The 19,560-nt window shown below is 37.8% G+C and overlaps 1 protein-coding gene across 2 annotated transcripts in view; it reads right to left on the bottom strand.

Moving 5' to 3' along the window:
* The window catches only part of ARHGEF38 (Rho guanine nucleotide exchange factor 38), a 121,401-nt gene that overhangs the window by 62,137 nt on the left and 39,704 nt on the right, over nucleotides 1-19,560 (bottom strand). For both annotated transcript variants that reach the window (XM_027599298.1, XM_027599299.1), the window contains exon 3: nucleotides 6,319-6,442. In XM_027599298.1, the coding sequence (XP_027455099.1) occupies nucleotides 6,319-6,442 (124 nt within the window). The remainder of the gene's footprint in view (nucleotides 1-6,318; nucleotides 6,443-19,560) is intronic.

The raw sequence follows: 19,560 nt of genomic DNA, 5'->3' as shown, positions 1-19,560 counted from the left end.
AAGGAAATGAAGTGTGCTTTTGTACTATTAACTAAACTAAACACCATATTTGAATTTCAACACTACATTCTTTTACTGTTCTAGAATTTATCCAGGCTTCCCCTCGCATTTTTTTTGTTGTTGTTGTTACTCCGACTTAGTTTTCTGCAGTCTTAAAACGCTGAGGTTCCTCAGTATTACCTTACCTTTAATGACCTTGACATTCTGGAAGAGTATCGACCCATTATTTTGTCAAGTGTCCCTCATTTGAGTTTGCTCATGTCTAATGTTTTCTCATGATTGGACATGATCACACATATTTTGGGCAAAAGTACTACAGAGATGGTTCTATGTCCTCCTCACTTGTATCACAGGTTTATGATGGGAATGTGTGTTATTCCTTGGTACTGTTGACCTTGATCATTTGGTTAAGGTGGTCTCTGCCTGGTTCCTCACTGAAAAGTTACTGTCTGTGCCTTAACTTAAGGTTAATAGTTAGGAGATACTTTGAAACTATGAAATTTCTCCCCAAACTTTCACCCCCTAAATCAAACACTGATCAGTGGATTTGGCTGCAACAATTATAACTGCAGTGTTTGTCTAATGGTGGTTTTCGATTCTCCTCTTTCCTTCTATATTTATTCAATGAAATCTACTATATGGAAGACTTTTCCTTTCTCCTCACTTATTTATACCAGTATGAACTCAATATTTATTTTATTCTAAAATCTATGTATGTATGTAGACTAAAATCTCGCATGTATATGTATGTATATTAAAATCTAGCATTATGTATGTTGCTGCTCAAATATGTAAACCATAATATTTTTAATTAGGAAAATACTCTTATATAAGCACAGAGGCACCTGATATGCTTGAAGAAAATTCTGCTAAATGGAAAATATTAAAATTCTGATTATATATCTCTCCATATTGAAATATGTAAATATTTGAGCTGAAATATTTTCACAAGTACTAACTTTTGCCTCCATTTGGATTCTTTTCTTTATTTTTACAAAATAAGCTCACCAAAGAAGTTGTTTCTATTTATGATTTTTAAATATTTTTCCAAATGTAGATATTGTAAAATCTGGTACAGGATATAATTTTATCCTATTTAATAGGAACTCTATCAAAACATCTTTCTGTAGGTCAAGTTTTCCAAAATGGAATTAAAGAATTTTAAAATTAAATCTTCTACACCATATAAACTGATTTTTTAAAGCTAACTTCTTGTTTTAGTAGTGATAAACTTCAGTGTCTTCCTATTTACAATTTTGTTTTCAGTAATTACAATTGTAAAGATTAAAAAGCTGAAGTAGTTCTTTTTTCCCTTTCTTTGTTGAATACTTTAAGTAAAGACTTCTAATTAATTTCGAACAAAATACCAATTTCTAAAGGTTGATTACTGACCAGGAGCAAACAAAGAAAGTGTTACCACCATGCATAAGATTGTTTACGCCTGGGCGCCTGGGTGGCTCAGTTGTTAAGCATCTGCCTTCGGCTCAGGTCATGGTCCCAGGGTCCTGGGATCGAGCCCCACATGGGGCTCCCTGCTCTGCGGGAAGACTGCTTCCCCCTCTCCCTTTGTCCCCCCCCCGCCCCCACTCATGCTCGCTCTCTCTCAAATAAATAAAATCTTTTAAAAAATTAATATCAGCTTTATCCTCCAGGTATTGTATATAGTTCACTCTAACTTTGTATATATAAAGCTGTGTGAATTTTGACTACAGTTACCACTTCGACTAATAGAATGTCACAGCTTTAGTACATAATCACCACAATCAATCTCAAGTAAATTTTTGTTCCATAGATTTTTTTTACTTTAGTAAAAATATTATTTTACTGAGATGCTGTGCTCCCCCAAAATATGTACTCATGTTATCATTTGCGTTCACAAGCTTAATTTTTTTAAAGTACAGTAGCATTCACAATAAGGTCAGAAAATTCGCCTTTGACACAATAAACTTCCAAAAGGTTTTTGTCTGTTCTGTGAATTGTTAAACTTTTTTCTTTTAATTTATTCATTCATTTATTTTAGAGAGAGAGAGAGAGAGAGAGAGAGCAAGGGGAGGGGCAGAGGGAGAGGAAGAGAGAAACTTTAACGGGTTCCACACTGAGCGTGGAGCCTGATGCAGGTTGGATCCCAGGACCCCGAGATCATGACCTGAGCCGAAACTAACAGTCAGATGCTGAACCAACTGTGCCACCCAGGTGCCCCTGGTTAAACCTTTTTTTTTTTTATCATTATCAGAATTAATTAATTTTTAAATTTAATTTATCTGCTCACACTGTTATAAAACTGTCATAATTTAACTGTTTGTAAACTCTTCTGCTATTTGTGTCAACTTATTAATAACCACTGCTTTACATTTCTTACAGGCCCAAGGAAACTCAGAACTGAAAATGAGAGAAATTAACTTAGGATAACTGTCATTTGACCTAATGAAGCCATGCTGCATAAAGTGCTCAATGTTATACACCTCTGCAGCTGTAAGTGTGAAACCACATGCACTTGGGCTTAAAAGTATAGATAGGATTTCAACAAGTCAGAAGAAGGTTGAGAAGGTTCCAGGTGGAGGGAGCAGCATGAACAGAAGCATGGTCCACAAATGCCAAATGCCAAGGTTTGAAAATAATGGGCACAATCTTCTTAAAGCAATGACTAACTTTTGAGGTAGATATTGCTGCTTCTTCAGCAGATTTCTTCTCTTCCGATTGTCTTACAGTCAGTGATAACATTAAGAACCCCATGGTGGAGAGCAAGTATTCTGTGTGTTATATGTTCGTCATCAACTTTCTTGAGCAACAGAAAATCAATACTTAATTTTTATTAAACATGCATAGATGAAACACTTGCTTCTGAAAGGGTTTATTGCAAAACAAAGGAAGATAACCAGATTATTAAAAAGTTATGGATTTGAGGCGCCTGGGTGGCTCAGTTGGTTAAGCGACTGCCTTCAGCTCAGGTCATGTTCCTGGAGTCCCGGGATCAAGTCCCACATCGGGCTTCCTGCTCAGCAGGGAGTCTGCTTCTCCCTCTGACCCTCTTCCCTCTCGTGCTCTCTATCTCTCATTCTCTCTCTCTCAAATAAATAAAATCTTTAAAAAAAGTTATGGATTTGTATCCTAAGATGAATTACCCAACTATTGTAGCAACAGCATCCAGATACTCTGTAGCAGGACAGCAAAGCCTCTACCTGTCACAGGAATTTCACTTACATCTAATCTTTAATTCCCTAATTGCCCCGCTAATAGTCCCCTGACTAATAGCCTGGTGGCTTTTTGCCTCTCACGGGTCACGGCAAGGGCCACCCATCATGGGCCATGACATCCTAGCTGCTATGCCCAGGGGACAGCAGAATCCGTAGCATCAGAAACATCTCTCCCATCGGAACAGGAAGCAGTTAGCTTCATGTCCAAATGTCATCTTCTCGTCAGCCAGGGCTATGTATGCTACTTCAAAAGGTTGGGAAAGGAAAGATGGGCTGTCTTTCAGAGTTTAGCAAGTGTTATGGTGAGAACTCTGTCAAATACACCTGCCTCTTATATTCTATTAGGAGAGACCGGTTAGAAATTGGAGTACAATGTGGAGGTCTCACCAAATCTCTTGTAGTGCAGTGATTAATAATGATTCTCCTTAAAAAGGAGAAATTCCAGGATAAATGCTAAACTGGACTGAATGCTAGACTAGGCTAAAACCAGGATGTTCTAGATAAATTAGGCTACTTGTCTCCTTAAACCTGGAATTGTCTTTGACTTTAGCACAGGCAGCCAACCCCTAAATCTTGTTTATGCTTTATTCAACATTTCTCTTGAATCTGAGCCCCCTTTCTTAGTCTCACTGTATCTACCTTAGCCTAGATGCTTGTTACCACATGACTGCGTTATTTATAACAACCTATTTACTAGTCTAGTACTCATTTTCTCCTTCTATCCATTCTCTTCATACTTACCATAGTTTTCTTTCTCCAGAAACTTGTATGTCTCATCACACCCTTGCTGAAAAATCTTTTAATGGCTCCTCAGTACCTGCAGAGTAAATTCCAAATTTGATTCTGAGTATAGTCTGTCTCTATTCTACACTTACAGATTCATTTCTTTTTCTTTTTAAAGATTTATTTAGAGAGAGTGTGTGCTCATGTGTGAGAGTGGGGGGAGGTGCAGAGGGAGAGAATCTTCATGCAGACTCTCCACTGAGCATGGAGCCAGGTGGGGCTTGATCTCACAATCCATGAGATCACGACCTGAGCCGAAACCAAGAGCCAGAGACTTAACAGACTGAGCCACCCAGGCACCCCTACAGATTCATTTCTGATTCACTCCTGCTTCAGATTCATCCTTCACTCCTGCTTGGCTTGATCTCTCGCCATTTCCTAAACATGCTTGGCATTTGGCATTTGCTATCCATGCTTTTGTTCATGCTGTTGCTTTCACTTAATCTTTCAGAACTGGACCCCACTTATTGAAATCTGGAGTGTAACTGTAGGACCAAGTAACATCTTCAAGGATCCTTCTGTGATTTCCCCATCTAGAAATATTCTTTTTTATCCTCTGAAGTACTGCAGCGGCATAGAAATTAGTCTGATGGTGTATTACACAAATACCTTCAATTCAAGGAGCTTTTCAATGGCAAACTTTTGAAGGACAGAGATGATCTCTTTCATCTTTTGATACCCAACAATGCCACACAGTACCTTTATACATGCTGCTACTTAATAACTAGTCATTGAGTGAATTAATAAATGAATGGACAATGAATCCACACTAAAGTAATAATGAATAGAGTCCTTCCTTTAGAAACTATATTTACAACTTATTAGAAACTATGTTAGCTCCGGCTGCCATGACAAAATGCCATAGACTGGGGGGAGGAAGGGCTTAAACAACAGACATTGATTTCTCACAGTTCTGGAGGCTGAGAAGTCCAAGATTAAGGTGCCACCTGCCTCAGTTTCTAGTGAGGACCTCCTTTCTGGTTTGCAGATAGCTGCCCTCTTGCTGTGTCCTCACATGGTGAGGAGGGAGAGAAGGAGTTCTGGTCTGTCTTCCTTTCCTTACACTGATCCCATCATGGGGACCGCTTTCTCACCGCCTCATGACTTCATCTAAACCAAAATTACCTCTCAAAAGCTTCACCTACAAATACCATTACACTGAGGGTTAGGGTGTCAACATGTGAATGTTAGGGGAACACAAACTTTCAGAACGTGATAGGGACTTTCAGTCACAAGTAATGATTAAATTTAAACCTGTTTGTGGGAGAATCTTTTTGAGTGAGCTGACCTCTCAGTCTGTAAAACGCTACAAATAGGTTGATTCACCTTTGCTTAATATCAGCCTTGCTTATTAAGCTTTGGGTCTTCCATAAATACTAAACAAGGTCAATTTCATTTTTAAAACCCTGATTTTCACTAACTACGCCACAGTGAATAAAGATATAAGGTGTGTGTGTTTGTGTCTCTGTATATGTCTCAAAGAAAGGATCCACATCAAACTGGTAACAGTGGTTACTTATCAGGAAGATAGTGGCATTGTTTTATTCTTGTACTCCTGATTTGTTTTAATATTCTTGTAGGGAACATACTTTGCATGTTATACCTGAAATAGAAAAATAACCAAAAAAAATTTAAAGAAGTCTTAGCCTCCATAGCACTATGTATCTCCAATGAGGTAACTGCCTTCAGAAAGTTCACAGTACAGTATTCCCTTTGAAACACCCAAGAAATGGAGGGGATAAAAATTTGGCTCAATGTTTTCTCGAAGATATCTTTGTATTTTTTTCCAAAATCTTACCAGAGTAAGAAAATAATCTATGACCGTGAGTAAAAATATATCTGGAAAGCAAATAATATAGGGAAAAAAGGAAAAGCATGGGAAAAGTAGAACCTGTGTGTTTTATAAATTATGAAAACCCTTCATGCAAAAAATTTTACAATCCCAAAGTCAATGGATTCATAGGCGTAAGATCTGAAAAATACTGTGACTAAAATCAGTAAAGCTATTAAAGTATTTAAATATTTAATTCTTTAAAGACTGAGTAAGTGTTAGCCATAAAACAAAATGAGAGAACATCTGGAAGGCAAAGAGGTTGAAAGATTGAAAATTAAAAAGCAAATGGTGTGCTTAGTGTTACTGTGGGACTTGAGCAAATAGATAGAAACCCATTTGAAGACAGATACAGAATTTGTGTAATTACAATGAGCCTGAAGAAAGGTTTAGCATTTATGCATCTCCTGGTAAGCTTGGTGAGTCAGAAACATAAATCCAAAGCAAAGGGAGGTTATTAAAATATTATTTCCTGTTGTAGTGTAGAACTCAAGAAGAGAATAAACATACCGATTACTTGCATGGCCGGTTCCACGTCTGTTGTGGCCTCTTCCAACAATGACAGCAGCTTGGCTGATATCTGATGCACGGATTCAATGTTGCTAAACATGCTATCCACGTCCAGCCGATCAATCTGAAGAAACACAAACAGGGAACACCAGCTGATGGAGAGAGACACACTGTATTTAGGACGTTTTCTCCTGCTAAACAGTAAGCATTTTATATGCCAGCCCATGCTGCTTCCATCGACTGTTCCTGTAAACATTCTTATTTGGGATTTCTAGAGTAAATGTGCAGTTTTTCATGCAAAAAAAGGGGGGAAATGATGTTGCATCTGTTCCCTCTGCTTTTTTTTCTTTATTTTGACCAAGTTTTAATGAGTCAAATGTACATATACATATTCCTATAAAACCAGAGTGTGAAGAAGATTTAAGCCACCTCATCAATATTTTCATTAACTGCCATCTATGAGAGTATGTACTAGCATGTACGAATTTAGAACACTTCAATGCTTATACAGCAGAAGTCAGACCTTACTCTAGGCAAGTAACTATTTTCAAAGCTGTTTTAGAACCACAGATGTTCTAAAAGTGATGACAAGTAGATGTGCTGAGCTGCTTCCTGCTTTTTTTCTTAAAAGAAATATGAATGGAAATTTCACCAAACATGTTCTACTAATTAAAGATTCGTCATATTTTATAACTTCATGCACACCCTCAAAAACCAGTATAATCATTCTTAGGTCTTAGAGCTGGTGCTTATAATATTTTATTTATTCATTCGTCTCTCTTTCATTAAATATTTCCTGGGGGCCTTCTGTTTATCAGGAATTGTAATAGAAACCAAACTCTGTTTTAGACATTGGAAGATTAGCAGAGGGATGGCCAACCATCCTAAGCTATCTAAGTAGAATTTGGTGAGATACGTGCCCTGATTTTGCTGGATCTTCCTCTAAATCTTTCTCTGGAGTTTAAGTCTGATCTCCTTTCATAATCAAATAGTGTCTAGTGGGCTCATGTACAGATTGGTCCAGGCTCCACTGGGCTACCACAGGGAATAGGAATAGGTGCCTTTCTCCATGGTTTACTGTATGTGGGGTCATAGGTGGATAATCACATCATCAATACTCAAGTCACGGAAGAGCTTCACAGGTGCAAAGCAGAGTTGCTGGTTCCAAACCACGTCAGCATTTTAGGAGTGAGAGGGACAGGGAGTTCAGCTAAGAATTAAAAAAGGAGGCCAAGAAACAAAGAGGAATTGGAAACAAGGGATATAGGGGAGGAGGCAGATGTGGAGGAATTCTGGAGATGAAAGTCAACAGTGTAGCTTCTTCATCCGTCTCTCCTCATTTCGTCTCCGTCTTTCTCCTTTCCTATCCATCTCTCAGCATCCGTCTCTTTGGGTGTGCTACGTCTGTGGTGAGGGGAGGGGAGGGGGGGAGGGAGGAGGCATGTTGTTCATCTTTTTATCCCATCCATTTTTGGCGTTGACTCATCTGTTGTGCCCTGTACCAGACAGAGATATTATTTTGATAAAGATATTCTGTTATTAAACATGAAGCATTTGTTTCACATTCCACCTTGTTTAAAATTTGGTGACTATGTCAATTATTTCTTATGTAATATGATCTAGCTATCCACACTCCTTCCAACCATCGTGGGAAATTCCTCACCTTCCTATCATCAGTCTTGTCTTCAAAAAAACTCCCAGCCCCAGCCTCATTTGAATCAAATACCACATGATTCTTTGTAGTGGGTTTATTTCAATATTTTAAGTATTATTTAATTTTATATTTAAAATTTTAAATTTAAAAAACTTTTTATGTCTTCTAAAATAATCTATATCCCCATACTATATTATTACCTTACAATCATTATTAGCTCACTAAATGTTCCTTTAAGTAGTCATTTTAATTGGATAGGGCACATGTGACTCTTTTGTCTGAGATCTATAGATACTCAAGACTTTCAATTTCCATTTTACAAAATGTATTTAATAGTATACAAAATATCTAAAGGGCAGATAACAGTTACATGACTTCTTTTGTTAAATGATAATTTTAAATAGCTAAGGATGTGTCACATATTTCTGGGTACCACTGATTTAACACATTATTTATTCTAAGGAATGGCTTTATGCATTGAGTATTAATTAAGTAGTAATGGGATAATTTTTGCATAGTGCAAAATATGTTTTCCAAAGGTTGAATATGAATCAGATTTTGGGGAGAGGAGCAGAGGAAAAGTTGTTTTTTTTTTTTAAGATTTTATTTATTTATTTGAGAGAGAGCAGAGGGAGGGAGAGAAGCAGGCTCCCTGCTGATCAGGGAGCCCAATGCGGGGCTTGATCCCAGGACCCTCTGATCATGACCTAAACCAAAGGCAGAGGCTTAACTGACTGAGCCATTCAGGCACCCAGAGAGAGAGAGAGCCTTAAGCAGTCTGACGTGGGGTTTGATCTCACGACCCTGAGATCACAACGTGAGCTGAAACCAAGAGTTGTACGCTCAACCGGCTGAGCCACCCAGGTGGCTCCAGATTGGTTCATTTTAGATGTACCAGTTGAATTTTTCTTAAAATCATATTTTGAAATGAATCCTTCTAACATAAAAAATTTCATCCCGATTTGCTTGCTTTATATGATAAAAGCAGATGTAATTGATACAGTGTACCCTATTATTATTTCATTTTGTTGTGAAAACTTTATTCTGAGGAGTTTAAATGCTTCATATTATTTCATATAGCATGCAGCTTCTCTCTAAGATATGAATAAGTTTGAAGATAGGAAAGTTCACCTGAAGAGAGGTGCCATGCTCAAAATTACTAAGTCAGGACAAAGTTGGAACTGGAAATTGATCTTTTAATCTTATACTTTAGTCCATTACCAGCAAATACTGACAGAATATTTTGCCATCTCTGGATTTTTTTGTCTTGTTCCTGAGTCTTCACTAAGTTGTCCCTTTTACAATTAATTTCTCAAGGTCAGAATCCTACATATCTTTCTAATTTAGATTTTAAGTTCATTTTGCAAGGATTTAATTCTATATTCTATCTAATCTTAGCTTGATGTAGCAAATACTAAGTAATAAAAATGTAGCATTTAATTTCATTTCTTTCTGAAGGACAGAAAGGATTAAAACATCAATTGGCTTGTATTCATCATGGGCCCATGGGGATTCTGTGAATCATAATATAAATTCACATCCAGTCACTGCTTTGCCAGGAACAAACAAATGTCTGATCCAAATAGGCTTTTAAAATTGATAGATGACTTTATAATTATTGATACAAATTCAAAGAAGCATTTATATACATTTATTAATCATTTACTAGAAACAGGCAATGCTCTAAAACCTTAAGTTGGGTTATTTTTTTAAAGGGATTAAAAATTTATTTTTTGGAAAAAAAGTTTTAGTCTAAGTATACATTATCCTAAGCAAAAATGCATAAGAATTCAAATGTACAAAACAGAAAAATTAAAGGTTAGTGTTTCTGGTGGCAACTTAATTCTTTGCTTTACAAACATATTCATCACAAGATATACTTCAAATGCAAGTTCTCATTACAATTAAATAATGCTGAGTTTATAGTTGTGTGCATGCAAAGCTCCCCAGGTATAAATATCTAAGTAAAGGAAAACATACCTATAACATTTCATCAATTCAGAGACTATAATCACTGGGGTAGAATTACTTTATACCCCACAAGCCCCTTGCACCCACTGTGTTCAAAACATTCCTTGCATTTTCCTACATTCATATCCTAGCCTTTCTTTCTTTCTTTTGCTCACAAGTGCTTTGCCCTCATAATACTTTGCAAAATTCTACCTGTCCGAAATGAAGATGGTAATGATAGTGTTTGCCCAGTAGTTTTGACCATCTCTCTGTTCTTTCTGTTGCTTTTTGGGGGGAAGCCATAGCTCCCCAACTCTAACTGATCTGGTGGAATTGTCAGTCATGATGTCCTGCCCCATATATCATTCTATACAAGGTGGGCATGTGACCTAGCTGGCCACAGGGATTGGCTCAGGATGGGCAGGTTCCCAAGGAGAGCCAATGAGAATCTTCCTTGATTTTTTTTTAAGTTCCAACTTTTTTTTAAATTGACTTTTTTGATGTAGTGTTCCATGATTCATTGCATATAACACCCAGTGCTCCATTGAATATGTACCCTCTTTAATACCCATCACCAGGCTAACCCATCCCCCCACCCCCCTCCCCTCTAGAACCCTCAGTTTGTTTCTCAGAGTCCACAGTCTGTCATGGTTCGTCTCCCCCTCCAGTTTCCAACAACAAAAAATGAAATCTTCCCTGATTTTTAGTGAATGGTTGTTAGGAAATAGAAGGGCCTGGATTATTAGCCTTAAGTATATAAGTTTCTATCTTTAGCAGTCCTCTTTGTGGAGAGTTTGACTGTGATCAAGTCAATAGAGTGAGGGAAGGCTAAACCTGGATCTCCCTTGCAATAAGCAAGAAATCCTTAGTATAGAAGATAATAAATTGCCTTTTTATTTAAGCTAGTTTGAATTTTATTTGTTACCTGTAACTAATAGGGGACTAATACACTTTTCTTTATTTCTAGCCCCAAATCTCACTTCCTCTTAAGAAAACGTTTCTGCTCTCTTGCTTAAAATTAACCTCTCCCTCTCCTTTGCTTCCATGACTCTCGGTGTGTATGACGCAGTGCTGATATTGAAGCCCACCATATATATCGGGGCATTTATTAATTTATCTGTCTCTGTGTCAAAACTGTGAGCTCCTCCAGGACATTTGTTTTGTGAGTTATTTGAATACCCCACTGTATCTAATATACTACTGGGCCCATGCCTAGTTACCCAATAGAGGTTTGACCATTTAAATGGAATCTAATCACTACAATTCAAATGATGTATTTACTCTGTGGGAGCCATCAATAAATGTTCCTCATAATCACTCTACTGGGCTCTGAATAACAAGTACAGTATAAAACAATCAAAAGTGGTGTGAAGAAGAAAAATCAAAATCACCTAATTTGGTTGTGAAAAATATCACATTAAGTGGATCTTTTATAACTTTCTACTTAATTTTATCTACAAAGACAAACTGTTGTACTCAGTTTGACTACTAGTATACCTGGAAAACTTGCTGACAGAGGGCAAATTTCCCCTTAGTTTACACTTGAGAAATGCCTATTTATTGTTTTTTGTTTAATGAGCCCTGGGACACTCAGCCTAAAACCCAGTCACAGGGAAGAATAACTAAACAGTCTTAGGTGTCATTCAGACCTCCAACCATGGACACCTTTGAAAGTGAACACTGAAAAGAAGTCTAGGAACAAACTCTTAAAAAAACCCACTATTATCATAAAAGTAGTTCATGTTCATTGTAGAAAAAGATGGGCAGATAAGTAAAAGAAAGACAACACAAACACCTAGAATTCTACCACACAGCAATAACCACTGATATTCTGATGTATGTCCTGCCAAATTGTTTTTCTCTCTCTGAATGTGTGCATCTGTACAAAAGATTTATATACTTAAAATAATGTTTTAAAATTTGTCTTTTTTTTTAAGGGCCCTAGGTGGCTCAATCATTTAAGCATCTACCTTTGGCTCAGGTCGTGATCCCAGGATCCTGGGATTGAGCCAGGGTTGGGTTTCCTGCTCAGCAGAGAGCCTGTTTCTCCCACCCTTTGCCCCTCCCCCTGCTCCTGCTCTCTCAGAGCTCTCTCGGAGCTAAATAAACTAAATAAAAATAAAATCTTTAAAAATAAATTAAATAAATTAAATAAAATAAAATTTGCCTTTTTAAAACTTAGTATAACAGAAACATCTTTTTATGCCATTAATCTTCCTTAATTGCACCATTTTTAATGTCAACATTATGTAGAAATACTTTAGTTTATTTAACCAGTCACTAAATCTTTGAAATCTAAATAGAATGTCATTTTCACTATTAGAAGCAGCTTTCCTGGCTAAAACCTGATTTACACACATGACTATTTCCATATGCTAAATTTCATAAGTATAACTATGGAGCTAAAGTTATTAATATTTCTTAAGGATTTTAAAAGTCTTGGCAAATATTAGCAGCAACTACAAACATTGTTTTTCTTCTAATAACCAATGAATTAAAAGCCCTCAATTGGATATTACTGTCCTGACCTCAACTTAGAAATATATTTTTAGGCTTCTAATTTGATGATCAAAATCACACAACTTTAAAGTTATACACACACAATAATTGTAGAAGAGAGAAGACAATAAATTGCATTGATTTTGTAGCTCATGGTGATTGCCACCCATCAAATGCTTCTCCAGAAATTGTTTTTGGAAAAGACTTCAGTGTTTCTTTCTTTTTTTTTTTTTATTTAAATCTTTTTTTAAATTTTTTATTGTTATGTTAATCACCATATATTACATCATTAGTTTTTGATGTAGTGTTCCATGATTCATTGTTTGTTCATAACACCCAGTGCTCCATGCGGAACGTGCCCTCTTTAATACCCATCACCAGGCTAACCCATCCCCCTATCCTCCTCCCCTCTAGAACCCTCAGTTTGTTTTTCAGAGTCCATCATCTCTCCTGGTTCGTCTCCCCCTCTGACTTACTCCCCTTCATTCTTCCTCTCCTGCTATCTTCTTCTTTTTCTTTTTTCTTAAAATATGTTGCGTTATTTGTTTCAGAAGTACAGATCTGTGATTCAACAGTCTTGCACAATTCACAGCGCTCACCGTAGCACATACCCTCCCCAATAAGACTTCAGTGTTTCTATTTGACATGATTTGGCAGTAAATCTAGGTTCAACATAGGGTCCAATATTGGGCCCTTAACTAGAATTCATACTGAGGAAGTCCACCCTGAACATCATCTGGTTCAGTCTTACAGAACGCTGGTCCCATCCACCCCTTCTAGAAGGCATTTCCATGCACAACATTATGGGGAGACCTAGGTGTGTTCCCTAGATTAGTTTGCCCCATTAATAATCTTGGATCCTATAAACCAAATGATACTAAGACTGTAACTGTAAAAAGTAAGAGGAGAATGGAGGAAAGCTGAAAATGGGTAAAAACCTATAAGAAGCGGAAAGCCAATGGGGACATTCTGAGAAGAAAGAACCAGGTCTTGTTTTATTTTTTAGTGAGGCAATTGAGCAGGAAAGGCTTGTGAGACAGAAATTGCAGCAAGTGGAAAAGAGGATGTTGGCAGAAGGCCCTGGCAACCACAGGGCTAGGATAATTATCTAATTACTAGGGCATTTACTTAGACAGTTGGCTTCTAGATTACAAAGCTTTTCAGGGTAAACTAGCCATTATTTCATCAGGTTTCTCAAAACTACTGATTTGTGTGTATGAGATTTCCTGCTGTGAAACTAGATTCTAAACTGGCTAATTGAGTCAAACTACAAATTGAATAAATATCACGGCTAGACAGCAAGTCTTTTAACTAATCTTGCAGCTAAATGGCCAACTTACCTGATAACTACCCGGAAACATTCCAGGCCAGAAGACGGAATGTGGACAGACCTCTATCAGAGATGTCAATCCCTTCACAAAAGTAGGTTGGGATTCTGGGACAGATATCTCACTCAGCTTGTGCAAGAAGAAAAGCAGAGCCGACAGAGGTGAGTGAAGGCCAAGCTAGAGACTGTGGTCCCACTTAAGAAATTCCCGAGGCCTCTGAGAAAGGAAGTAGATTGAGAAGTTCCTTCCAAACTTTGTGTTGACTATTAATAGAAAAGTCAATTGTTTCTATTGATATCCTTGGATAAAAGAATATAGTTGATCAAGGGTCCCTGCCTTTGTTTCTCTTATTTGCCTTAACACAGGGACAGTCAGAAAAGAAATTACTTGGGGTCAGCTGTGGTCTTCAGGTTTGCTCTTCTTTCTTACTTAGAGTTTTATATGAAATGCTCAGATGGCAAATAGTACTGCTAGGAATAGCCCTTCTGAGCTGAAAATCCAGTAAATCTTATGACTCTTTAGAAATTCTAAAAAGAAAGTATGGAATAAACACTTAAGTTATATTGTCAAAACACAAAGGGCAGGTGTTTGGGCACTCCATGTAGTAACTGAACCACCGAATTCCAGACTCCAAACCCCAGAGTCATGACAAGTTCACTCCTGTGTCGCCTGGACCTCAGATATCAATAGTTTCACCCCACTACTTCCAGCATTCTGTGAGCCTTTTTTGTGTGCGCGTGTGTGACTCCATAAAACTCTATCACATCCCACTTAGTGCTTCTGAAAAAGCTTCTAAACTCATCTTTATTCCTGGTTCCCCAAATCAGCTTGCCTGATTCTTTCAGTGTTTCATAAACATAAGTTTTATGAGGTTTACAACACAATGATGAACTCCCCTCCTTTAAAACATTCAGTTCCTCCTAGCTGCCTACAGAAAAGACCCCAAATTCCTCAGCTTGACAGTTTTGTCTGGCCAAGACCTACCTTGTCTCATTCCATTTATTTTTATTTTAAAAGAACCATCTGCTCCAATGAAAAGGAATGGCTTGTCCTCACACTTGCCACATGCTAGCTCACTTATAACTTGTGGCCTGCAGCTTTTGAGCTCTCGAATTGCTCTCCTGACCATGCCTTTGCCTAACCAGTGGTTATTTGATATAGATTCTATCCCTTCTCCAGGACTTCCTAGACCATTCACGCAGCCTGAAGTCATTCATAACCAATCCATAAGCTATTATTTCTGCTCACGTCTCAGACACTGTATTAGGTCTTGGGGATACAGCTGTGAACAAATGAGACAAAAATCCATGCCTCATAAAGGAGACAAGTAAATGAGATAAATAAGTAAAATATATGGTACATAAATAGGGTTAAATGCTATAGGGATAAAATCAAGCAGAGAGAGGGAATTTGGGAGAAGCTACAGCACTGGGAATGCCTCACCCAAATCCCCTTCGTCCCAAATATACACTGAAGCTCTTCCTGCTGCTACTATCTTTGATTCTCTATCTAAAGGCTTTCTCTGACCACAGATTCCTGCTCTGTCTACACACAGGGAAGTCGAGGGTGTCAGGAATGAACACTCTCAGGAGCATTCTTCAAACAATGTCTAACAGGAATTGGTGGATCAATACCCTTCACATGTCACAACTCTGAGGTTCTGTAGAGCGTGTGCCCTAGAGACCCCAGTGGGATATGAGCCCCATTGGGTTTCAGAAGCAATCTGTTCCTGAACATACCTATATTGTCTTTTTTTTTCTTTTCTGTTTCATGTCCTTATTCCTTTACTGCTATTCCAGGAGACCACCTTTCAAATAAATGACTTGCTCTAAAATGCTTTTTATCTGGATCTGCTTCTGAGAGAACCTAGTATAAGACAGAGTGAGGTGGTCAAGGAATGTTTTACTGAGTGAAGGCATGACGGAGGTGAAGGAGCAAGCCATGAGGTTCTCTAGGGGAAGGACATTCAAGGCAAAGAAAACAGCAAGAACAAAGGGCTTGAAACAACACTGTTCCTGGCTTATTCACTGAACACAGAGGTGGCCAGAATGTAGAAATAGGCAAGATCAGAGGGAATGAGGAATCAGCTTGTGTAGGACCTCATAGGTCATCATAAGAATATTGGGTTTAATCAGAATGAGAAGAAAAGCCACTGGAAGGTTTTGAGTAGAAAAGGGACATGATCTGATTGATATTTTTAGAAGAATCATACTGGTTGCTTGATTGCGACAAAGATGGGAAAAAGAGAGATGGGTCATGAGGAAGGTGTAATAATCTAGGTGGTTATTGATGGGTTCTTGAATCAGGGTGGAAGTAATGGAAGAGGTGAGAAGTGGTCTAATTCTGAATAAATTTTGAAGGCAGAGCTGATAGAATTTGCTGGTAGATCCAATATGGGGTTTAAGAGAAAGAAAAGTCAAGGATGACACCAGGGATTTTTGCCCAAGCATCTGGAAGAACAGAGCTGCCATCTACTAAGGTGAGAAAGACTATAAAGAGAGCAAATTTTAAAGGGAAATTTGGGAGCTCAGCTTTGGACTAATGTTAAATTGGAGATGCCTTGTAGATGATCACATAGAAATTTGACTGGAGAGTTGGATATAAGCAAAGCAAACTTTCAGGGAAATTGTCTAGGCTGGAGATAAACATTTGTCAACCATTAGCATGTAGATGGGATTGAAAGGGATGAAACCAGATCAGATCCTCAACAGAGTGAATGTAAACGAAAGAGAGAAAAGGGGCACAGGCTGAGCCTTGATCTACTTTGGTGTTTAGAGAAATTGGAGTAGTTCAGGGAGACCAGGTGCACGTGGAGTCTTAGAAGACAGAAAAAGGAAATTGTTCTATGAAATGCTGTTAAGAGGTCAGGAAAGTGAGTGCCTCCATCTGCTAATGTCTAAAGCAATTGTTTGCTGCATAACTAATTAGCAGAACTAATCATGAACCACCTTCTGTTGTAATCATTTCTAACATCATCTTGAAATATATCTTTAATTGTTATTTGGCTTTTTATGTGTTTACAAGTCATTTTCTTGACCAGGTTATAAACTCTTCTAGAGCAAGACCATGACATAAATTTCTTTGATTCCCATGCAGAACTGAGCAGAGGGCATTGTATGCAATAGACACTTGACAAACATTTAATCTTTTAATTTGCATATTCAAATAGAATATCACATTCTCCATGAAATATGGCCTAGTTTATCTGTCTGAAAGTGATCTGTCCCTTCTGTGAACTCCAATAGCACTCATTGTTTGCATTTATCAATTATTGCTTTGCATTACACATTATCTTTTCATAGCTGTGGGTCTTGTCATCTCTAACTAGGTATCCTTCGTCTTTAATGGCAAGGATGAGTTTCACATGTCTTTATATATTCCAAGTGGCCTAAAATTAATTAATTAACTAACTCATGTAATCATCAACCTTGTCTGTATCCAAAGTGCCTTAAATAAGTGCTTGTTAATAAATACTTATTTCCCCAATATGTGTTTTCTTTTTGACCCACCACTATTTAGTCTTTGGAGTCCAAGATTTACGGCCCTGTACTGATTTGCATAGCCATGTTGATCTATGCCTGAGTAAAGGTGCCCCACCATCTCTGGCATTTCATTTGAGAGGTTTATAGCATCAATATAATAATTACAGCCACTAAAATTCTGTTGCTTATTTTCACAAATAAAAACAAATTAAAATAGTGTTTTATGCAACTCAGTTCTGAGAAGTGAGGTGATGGGCACAAGATCATGTTACCCAGGCTGAAGGGATGACTTTCCTTGATGTTAAGACAGATCTGTGTATCACATCTCTCTCTCTCTCTCTTTCTCTCTCTCTTTTTTTTTTCTTCAATTCTGGACGTTCCAACCCCTGCACTAAACTGGAAAATGCGTTCATTTATCTCCTCACTTGACCCAGCAAGTTTTGATCTGGAATATAGATAATAAAAAATAGAGAAAACTGAAATTGCCCAAAATGGAGCTTATGGGGGGCACCTGGGTGGCTCAGCCAGTTGAGCGTCTGCCTTCAGCTTGGGTCGTGATCCTGGGGTCCTGGGATAGAGCCCTGCATCGGGCTCCCTGCTCAGCCGGGAGCTTGCTTCTCCCTCTGCCCCTCCCCCTGCTTGTGCTCTCTCTCTCAAATAAATAAATAAAATCTTTTAAAAAAATGGAGCTTATGAGGTGCTTATAGATGTAACAACATGGTAGAGAGCTTCCATCATAAAACTGTAATACAAGGACTAAAAAAAAAATCCCTCATTTTTTGAGCTGTTTTCTGAACCAGCAAAGATAAGAGATTTCCTACCCATAAAAAGAATTTTCACATGCTAGAATATTGATATATCAGTTCCATATCCAACTAAGTCTGAATCCAATCTGACAGCAAACTATATGCCTTCCACGATGACAAAACAGAAAAGTCCCTCCCAAGGAAGATGGGAAAGTGAACAGTGATGACTGTGTGAGTAACTTGAGAAAGAGGCCACTTACATATTATATATTAATGCAGTCACTTTGTGGATGACAGCACCATTTACTTGTGGGATTTTTATTTTTAAATTTAACATTGCATAACTATAATCTTCTCCAGCACATAAGAAGAGACCTTATTTAAAAAAAAAAACTTTTTTTTAAAGATTTTATTTATTTGACAGAGAGAGACACAGCGAGAGAGGGAACACAAGCAGGGGGAGTGGGAGAGGGAGAAGCACGCTCCCCGCTGAGAAGGGAGCCTGATGTGGGGCTCGATCCCAGGACCCTGGGATCATGACCTGAGCTGAAGGCAGACACTTAACAACTGAGCTGCCCAGGCACCCCCCCTTTTTTTAAAGATTTTATTTAAAAAAAATTTTTTTTAAAGGTAAGCTCTACACCCAACGTAGGGCTTAAACTCACAACCCTGAGACCAAGAGTTGCATGCTCTACCTACTGAGCCAGCCAGGTGCCCCAAGAACTACCCTTATTAATAAATGTTTCAAAAAGTAAATAAAAAGTCATCAATATTTTTTCCTACTTTTCTAATATGATTTCAAGTATCTGACCTTATAATAGAGGAACAATGGCCCAGATTAGTAATAAATGTTAGAGTTTTACAAAGGGGTGAAAATTAAGTCTTCAATTAAAAACACATAAAGGTATGGCCATATAAATCGTGGGATTCTTCACTGTGATGTGATCTTAGTAACCATGAAAATCGATATTTTTAATTCATTGAAGAATATGTGTATTGATATTTAAAGCAGACTTCCAGGGAAAGTATAATATTTTATTTTAAAAAATTTAAGGGTTTTATTTATTCATTTGACAGAGAGAGAGAGAGCACAAGCAGGGGGAGCATTAGAGGGGGAGGGAGAAGCAGGCACTCTGCTGAGCAGGGAGCCCAATGCAGGGCTGGATCCCAGGACTCTGGGATCATGACCTGAGCCACCCAGGCGCCCCAAGAGTATAATATTTTAAAATAAGCACATTAGCTCAGAAAATCCAGCAAGAAGAATGAGAAATTCACATGTATTTCTTTGAGTAATTGGTCCCAGCATCTCAATCACAGTTAACGTGAGTTGCTTTGAATTCCTTAGATTCTTATTTAATATAATGAGTAGAATTCCTATTTGTGCTTTGCTTTCTGACTTTCTGAGCAGCTTTTGTTTTCATATTATCAGCCTACTTTTGATCTCTGCACTCTGAAGTCTGTGAAGTCCTGTGACTGAGGAGTTCGACCACAGGAACTGCTAGACTATAGGGGAGAAGAGACTAGATTGAGTAGGACGTGGAAGTGAGAAAAGGATTTAGTTGGCTTTTCCTTACATTCGTTTT

The sequence above is a fragment of the Zalophus californianus genome, chromosome 2 (assembly GCF_009762305.2).
Source record: "Zalophus californianus isolate mZalCal1 chromosome 2, mZalCal1.pri.v2, whole genome shotgun sequence".
Lineage (NCBI taxonomy): Eukaryota > Metazoa > Chordata > Mammalia > Carnivora > Otariidae > Zalophus > Zalophus californianus.
This window is presented reverse-complemented; position numbering and strand designations above follow the sequence as displayed.